The sequence below is a fragment of the Carex rostrata genome, chromosome 3, assembly GCF_964058835.1.
Source record: "Carex rostrata chromosome 3, lpCarRost1.2, whole genome shotgun sequence".
Taxonomy (NCBI): domain Eukaryota; kingdom Viridiplantae; phylum Streptophyta; class Magnoliopsida; order Poales; family Cyperaceae; genus Carex; species Carex rostrata.
The window spans coordinates 10,886,503-10,894,664 of NC_135920.1; the positions used below are offsets into that span (position 1 = coordinate 10,886,503).

General features: G+C 34.6%; 1 protein-coding gene across 1 annotated transcript; it reads left to right on the forward strand.

The window, feature by feature from the left end:
• The first annotated feature begins 516 nt into the window (after positions 1-516).
• On the forward strand, positions 517-5,251 carry POLD2 (DNA polymerase delta small subunit). The gene is made up of 14 exons (XM_078299403.1): positions 517-675; positions 771-900; positions 1,618-1,724; positions 2,228-2,354; positions 2,659-2,766; positions 2,995-3,110; positions 3,188-3,271; positions 3,620-3,688; positions 3,767-3,838; positions 3,920-4,011; positions 4,091-4,218; positions 4,558-4,659; positions 4,767-4,834; positions 4,911-5,251. The coding sequence occupies exons 1-14, from the start codon at positions 613-615 to the stop codon at positions 4,962-4,964; spliced, it is 1,320 nt and encodes a 439-aa protein (XP_078155529.1). The 5' UTR covers positions 517-612; the 3' UTR covers positions 4,965-5,251.
• The last annotated feature ends 2,911 nt before the right edge of the window (positions 5,252-8,162 follow it).

An 8,162-nucleotide genomic window follows, 5' to 3' on the forward strand; every position in this document is an offset into this window, starting at 1 on the left:
AATTTGAACCCTCGTCCATTTTGATTAAGAGCTAAGAAGAACATATAACATTAAACACAGGTAGTTGTTTCAGTTAATACAAGAGAAACAGAGTATACAAAGTAACACAAGTATTTTAAACACTCAAAATATAATAATACTCAAATATGCCATGATTTCTTTGAATTTATCTCCTGGAGTAGATTTATCCTTGGTGATCATATCATCCTCCTGGAACATGTTTTTCCCCATTGAGGTTTGATCACTTCTGTTTGAAATTTAAAGAGATAACATAACATTCAGGCCTTTAACAATTTAATGGACCATTCTGTCGGGCTCGGTTTCAACTTCTTTGCTCTTTGATATGGGCCACCTCTTCAGCCTACTGTAACTCAAATTCTAATTTTAGATATGGACCGTCAGATCTGTTTTGACACGACTTTTGAAGGAGATCTTGCATTCCACCTCGGACCGGATTGGCCCCGATTCTGATCGGACGGACTTTATATAAACTTATAATTTTAGTTACTTCAGAGGTTCGACTCTCTCAACCTTTGGTCAGGTTGCGATTTGCGAGAGGGAAATTTTTTAACAAATACCTCAGAAAAACCTCAGGTTTTGGCATTTCCCGCCATGGCCGACAGCGAGATGGGAGAGGCGCCGCTGGAGAGGAAGCAAGCCGTCTATCGCAACCTGGTTGCGTCTCTACTCCTGCTCACCCCCATTTCCTTCCTTTCTGATCTGTCGCTTCTCTCTCTCTCTTAATTTCTCTTTGCACTTGATTTTTGAAGGATGAGAGGTTTGGGATACAAGGAGAGAAGTACAAGGGTCAGCAATACAGCCACATCTACTATGTACGACTACATCAGATGAGGAGTTTTCTCCAATCGCTCATTTCCAAGTGGAAACCTCACCTTCCTGGTAATTTGATATTCACTTGCACTATTTGTTGATTCTGTGCAGTTATCAGATGATTACCTAAAATTCGGGTTCATAATGTCTGAGCTAGCAACTAATGAAATGCTTACTTTGATTGATATATTGGTTATTGATGACTGGCTCGATTGCAAGTTCTCAGTTGTACAAGCTAGGGTTTTGAGCAATGTACTTGTACAAAGGCACAATTGTTCACTCTAGTTAACCAATAAGTTAGAAAGAAAGAGAAAAGGCTTGAATTCCTAGGTGATTCATAAAAAATCTATACACTAGAGAGTAACTTATCCAAAGGATCTTTTAAGTACCCTATATTTTTGCTTTTTACCCCTAGACTTGCAAATTTTGCAGCCCCCCACCACATTTTGTAATAATTTTGTCCTGAGCCTTTCGAAAATGGAACAAAAGTGTTAATTGACTGACATGCAATGAGCCCTTTTGTGGACTGCAACAGGTAAAGTGACTCATTCCATTGGGGCTAACTATGATATTCGTCCTCTTTTCTGACTACAAAGTGAAGAGAGAGACGATAATGATACAAACAGAAATTACCAGCTAATAAAATGGATACCAGAGACCAAAATGGGTAGCTTGAACTTTGAACTTCACAAACCAAAACATTAAACGAATGGTACTTCATGACCTGGTAATTTACTCTTCTAATATCCTTCATTGTCTAAGATGTGTTTTATTTTAAGATTGCAGTTAACTCAGTTTTGGGTCTTGAAGAAGGAAAGGAGTGCATCATAGTTGGAACCCTATACAAACATATGAAACTCAAGCCTTCCGTTCTTGACGAATACTCTAAAGAGGTACTTTGTGATTATAATGGTAAATTTGCAAAAGCCCTTTTAGTTACAATTGCGGAAGAAGTGTCCCCTTTTATCATCATTTTTTTAACACAACTGGTCCTTGAATTATCAAGCAACTTTATAACTAAGTGTAGACTTTGCTGTAATACAAGAGTTTGATCGGATGTAATCACTCAGCAACCTTCATTAAAAATGATTAATAGTGAGCTTTTTAATTCAAACTCTAAGAAAACTAAATGAAAATGATTTAATTTCTGTCAGGACTTTTCAGAACTTTTCTTGTAACCTTGTCACGTGAAATAAAAACCATTACTGATTTCCTGAATTAAGAAATATTTAGTTTCTTAATGTATAAGAATGCATTTGCAAAGAGAAATGGAGGATCTTTGTGCAATTCCTAAAATGTAGGACAGAGACATATTTTTTTCAAAACTATGCATCCTGGATATATTATTATGATTGCAACTTTCAAATGCATTATAGAACTATAATTTTACTTGCAGAGATCGGCTATACCACTTGTAAAACTGCACAATTTCATGTCTACCGATGACCATCTTATATTAGAAGATGAGAGTGGAAGGGTCAAACTTGCTGGACCCGTGCTTGCACCTTCAGCCTTTGTGACAGGTTATTAATATTTGAAGCTCAATGAAATATTTTTTGCAACACACCAAATTTTTACAATGCTTCCGAAAGCTGTTGTCTTCTCAAAAGTAAATTCTGGCCTACAACAGTATTTGATGGAATTTACTATTTTCTATACTAATCTAGTTGTTTGGTATCATTTGTTGACATGAAAATTTTGGTTACTTGTAAATATTAGAAGTATTGAGTATCAGCTGGACATAAGTGGCGTTTTGATTTGGAAGATGCTATGACGTGTTATGCTTTCTATAGTTGTCTGGTAATGAAAGATGTTTATTTTCTGCAGGGATTGTAGTTGCTATTCATGGAAAGGAAACTAGTAAAGGGGATTTTTTTGTTGAGGATTTTCTAGATGCTGGTTTACCACCTCAAGTTGATAGGCCGCTTGACTCGAGTAAAGTTTTACATCCAGCATCTGTCAATTATTATATTTTTACATCCTTCTTAATGACAAGGAGGTGCTCCCCAAGAAAGAATTCTGAAATACCGGGGCTTTTTACCTTTTCTTACAAGGCATTAACTGACAAGGATATGTTATTGTGGCATCTTCTCTGAAAACTATTACTCCCTCGTAGTCTAATGATCCATGATAGTTTAATTCTACAATCATCTATATATGCAGGAGAAGACAAGTATGTTGCTTTTGTATCCGGATTGGGTGTTGGGAGTAGTGCATTCAATCCTCTCCAGTTTCAGCTTTTCGTCGACCATATAACGGGTCACCTGGGTGATGAGAATGTGCACATCTCTACTTGACATTATTCTATTTATCTTTTTGTTGTGTTTATTTACTAACCTGCTAGTTTAATTATTAGGAACAAAGAATCTCGTCCCAGATTGTTCGACTTGTAATTGCAGGAAACTCCATGCATATTCAACAGAGCTACTTCTTTGGTCAGGTATATGTGATTTGTGCTTACATTTCCAATGTTTTTTTTAAAAAAAAAAATTGTAATGTGCTTGTGATTTAAAATAATTGTAAGGCTATGCCCTTCACTGAATTTTTGCCTCACCCCTGGTATTTCCTTTCTACACCCCTGACCATGGAGTATAGTCATAGCTGCCTTGGCAGATACTGTTTCTGCTGGTTATTACCTACTCATACTAATATATGATTTGCTTTCTTAAACTTCTAAGAAATAAACAATTATGTGCTCGTCAATGCTCTTTAACTGGTCTGTGATTAAATTTAATTGGTGGATATGATGCTTTTTTTGGTTATTTATATATTTGGTACAATATCACAGAGTGTTGCACCAAAGGATCATGCAAAGTTAACAGAGCCGATTAGGGAACTGGATATATTCTTGACCCAGGTAAACTAGGCAACTATCTCTTGCGTTGTCTTTTCTTATACTTGTTATTGGGATTTGAACTCACTCTTTCTCATGCAGCTCGTTTCAGCTCTGCCTGTTGATATAATGCCAGGATGTAAGGATCCTGCAAATTATAATCTACCCCAGCAGGTATATTGTACAATATTATTGATAAAATACACTTGATATCCCTTTTTTTAAGAAGTGCTTATGTCTCTTGTTTTTGTTTAGCCTTTACATACATGTCTTTTTTCTGGAGCATCTGCGTATAATACCTTCACGTCATGTACAAATCCACATCAGTTTGATCTTGACAATGTCCAGTAAGTAGCTTCTCATTCACAATTTATCTTTGATTATTATTTATTTTTAAATTTTAACAGATAACTAATCTCTTTTTAGATTCGTTGGGACATCTGGTCAGAACATTGATGACCTAGACAAGTACTCTGATGCCAAAGACAGGATTGAGTTTATGGAGAGGACGCTTAGATGGAGGCACTTAGCACCAACTGCTCCAAATACCCTTGGTAATAGTTCGCTGCTTAATTTATTTACCTTCTGTCTTGAATGCCAAATGTCTGAAACATAACCATGTCTTGCAATGCCAGTTGCTATTTGTGAATTGTGACTTGAGTACATAAATATGGGTATGCAACTGCAACTGTGTATTAATGGTAAATCTCTGTATTAGCTTAGGGTATTTTTTAGTTTCTTTGGTCATAGTTGAGCATAAACAACAGAACCAGGCCTTTCTTGCCAGTAATTTCGTTTGTTTGACTGACATGCAAAAGTATCATTTTTTATTATATTACTTTGTTTAATTATATTAATATATCTTTCTGTTTAATGAAAATCTCTATTTTCAGGGTGCTATCCATACACTGACAAGGACCCTTTCCTCATTGAAAGCTGTCCACATGTTTATTTTGTTGGTAATCAAGAGAAGTACGAAACCCGTTTATTACAAGGTATCTTTTGCTTGCACAATTTGTTTAAAGAGCTTCGTAACACATTTTTTCTTTTGGAATAAGCAATGCATGAACTTAAAAAGTGTTTTTCTATTTGTATCATTCAGGACCAGATAAACAATCAGTAAGACTCATCTCAATTCCAAGATTTTGTGAGACTGGAGTTGCTGTCATGGTACACTGACAATCTCTCTCTCTCTCTCTCTCTCATTGTTTTCAGTCTCTCTCTTCTTACAGTGGTGTTTATGCAGCTTAATCTTAGAAACTTGGAATGCCATGCTCTTACTTTCTCTACAAACTTGTAACGGTGATTGTGGCTGCCAAGGGGGGTACAGCTCTAATTCTATTCGCACAGACATGTTAGCTGCTTCATGGGAAACATGCTTCCAATTTGTGCTTCTTTATTTAATCTTGTGAGATTTTTTGCTAAATTTTTGTTGTAATCTTTAGGCTCTGGTGCTAGGTTGTAAAGTTAACAGGTTGACTTGCCTTTTGTTGACAAGCTAGTACTTCGTTGTTGTAACTTGGCATCTTTTTCATTGGTACAAATGCAATGGTATGGAAATGGCAATTTGTAATTTTTATTTTTCAATGCTTGATAATGAAATGTCAAGTTTCTAAAGAAAGCAATTGTTTGCTAGAGTTGGCTTGAAGGATTTCGTATCCTCTGCATTAATGGAACATGTGTTAATAGATCTGGACCGTCTGATTGAGATCCGCACTAATATTAAAGGCTCTGTGTGTTATAGGTGCGGGCCGGATTGACTCTGATCTTGATCAGACGGTCGAGATGCATTGAACTCGGAAAATGCTCTTTTGAGTTAAATGCAGAAGATGCGGACTCCATCAAAAGTACACCTCGAGATCTAGACAGTTTTATCATTTTTTCGTTTGTTCACCGTCGTATTTTTTTATCATTAGTTTGTTAGTTGATACTCCTTGTTTGCGATATTGTTTTTCGACTCATTAGCGACTCTTAATAATAATAACAAAATTGCGTCATATTAGTTTAATGAGACCTAAAATATTCAGCAAAATTAAAACAAGGTAATAATTCTCAGAATATTTTAAAAATGGATCCACAAACTAATATGCACACCACTGAGAAGCGGCAATGCGGCATGTAGACTAGATCTTCGCATAATTAATGCGGTGCGCAAATATAATTGCGTGCTGCTCCTAAACGATCCACATACTAGATCTGCATTCTTGCTAAGTTTCGAGATTTTTCAAATATCATGCTAACTTTGTATTTTCAATCCTTTTAAATGCTAAAAAAAAGTATTCGGAACCTAAGATCCCTCATCCGTAGCCAAAAAAAAAACCATTAGCCATCGGACCTTTTTTGGGTCATTAGCCTATAGTTTTTTAGGAGGTTCAAATGGCTCCATTTTTTTTTGTCTCCATCATTTTTTTATTTTTAAAAACATTAATAAATAAAAATTTAAATTATTAACATCAAAATAAAACCGTTAGATGTAATTTTTTTTTTTAAAAAATCACATCTCAATTTTGTTTTCATGTGAATAAATCATTTGAAAAATTAACATTTAGAAATTACCCACATAAGTACGTTTTTACAAGTTCTTGATGATAACTAAAATGAAGTTGAAATGTCACAATTTTTTACATATGCAAATAACATAGATTACATCTAATAGTTTTATTTTGACGTTTATGATTTAAATTTTAATTTATTAAAATTAAAAAAAAATAAAAGTATGGTGGAGACACGAAAAAATAGAGGCATTTGAATTCTCCTCTTTTTTTTAGAGTATCGTTTACAAATTACCTACTTGAATTTGGAGTTAACTGTTTCATTTCTCATGAAAAGGTGAAAGATGTCAAAGATCTTTGCTGCAGAACCTAAATCACTGAAAATAGACAGATTGAATTACACTTAGAACACGGCACGGTACGTGCTAGTATATATTTTGCAATAGAGACAAATCAGAAAAGGTTGGAAAAAAATAAAATAAAAATATAATAACTTAGGGTTAATATATCGTAATTTTTGAACTTTATTGTAGTTTTTCTATTTTTTTCAATATTTTTAAATAACTTGAAAAAAAAGGAAAATAGTTAAAATTTAAAAAAATAAAAAATATTATTTACAATCAATCTTCCATAATTCTTTCCTAAAGTTTGTAACATTTTTGTAAATGATTTATCATATGCAAAAAAATATTTAAAAGGTATGGCATGGACATGAGCATGTTGTATTGTGCACTTAGATGCGTTGTGCACGTATTGCCTCAGTCTCTCCTCAAAGTGATAAGAGTATTCAGGTTTTTTGGTATGCATAGAGTATTCAGGTTTCTTTTTTAGTGTACGTTGACTGATACTAGTATTTATATAGTACTGCTTTTTATTTTGTCTAGTTTAGTTATTGAATATATTGTAATTTGAATTTTAAAGTAATGTCAGATGCTCAACAGTGTTTTCTCAAAAAAAAAAATTACAACATTATTCACTTATTTTAGAATTTTTAGGATTTTTCATATTTTTTTTTATTTTTTTTTTCTAGATTTTCAACAATTTAAATTAAAATATAAAAAAAAAAATTGACGTGACTAAACTTCGTTATGTCATGTCACATCACCATAGCGTAACCACACGTGACATGATTATTCACATGATGTGACCGTCCGCCATCATTTGGCCACGTCACGTCACGTGAAAAAAGAATTGATCGCATCACGTCACGTGACCAAATCACAGTGTGTTAGACACGTTACATCACGGCATGTGACGTATTTCCTTCTCTAATTCACCTACATCTCATTGTGCGACGTTTTAAAATACAATAAATTAGTTTTACCCAGAATTTTGTTTCAGTCTGATGGGACAACCTATTTTTGTTGCAAATTTAGTTCTTTCAAACTTTTAAGTCTGCACTAAACATGGGGCAGAGGTGCCAATGAAAGATTAGTTGATGGAGATACAGAAGATAGGGATATACCCACTCTAGTTGAGAGCTCGAGGGACAGTCACGTATAGAGCATCTCATGCGGTGCAAGCTTCACGGCATGTATCTACAATTCTACATCCACAAATGGGTGCCTACAAATGACCAATCAGTGTGTGCTGCGTGTAGACGATCATTTGGGTTCGCTCGTAAGAGGCACACATTGTTAGTTGTTACCATTGTGGCCTAGTTCATTGCCATGCTTGTAGACTTGTAGTTCAGGCAAAGCCTTAAGGCACAACTTGCACCTAAATGTATCCTTCGGTTTTTTACATTGCCGCCTTTACATTAAATTTTCTATAATTTTTATTAAATTAGGGATAACTTGGAATGTCCGGCGACCATAATTCGTATTTTGACAGGTCTAGAAGCCTAATTTGAAAAAAATAATAGTGCAAGATCAGAGGAACTTTTGTGTAATTTTGTTTATCAGGAGTCCAAATTAATCCTGTATCACGCACAAAAATTATGGAACTCAGCGTGCTGGCAAGTTAAATGTCAGTGTCAGACAATAGAGAATTATAGAACTACCTAC

What these genes read in the sequence shown, in the direction of transcription:
- POLD2 (XM_078299403.1), top strand. Translation starts at nt 613, where the DNA reads ATGGCCGACAGCGAGATGGGAGAGGCGCCGCTGGAGAGGAAGCAAGCC. An exon ending in AAGCCGTCTATCGCAACCTG is followed by an intron (nt 676 to 770) that starts GTTGCGTCTCTA and finishes TGATTTTTGAAG; the next exon opens with GATGAGAGGTTTGGGATACA. An exon ending in TGATAGGCCGCTTGACTCGA is followed by an intron (nt 2,767 to 2,994) that starts GTAAAGTTTTAC and finishes CTATATATGCAG; the next exon opens with GAGAAGACAAGTATGTTGCT.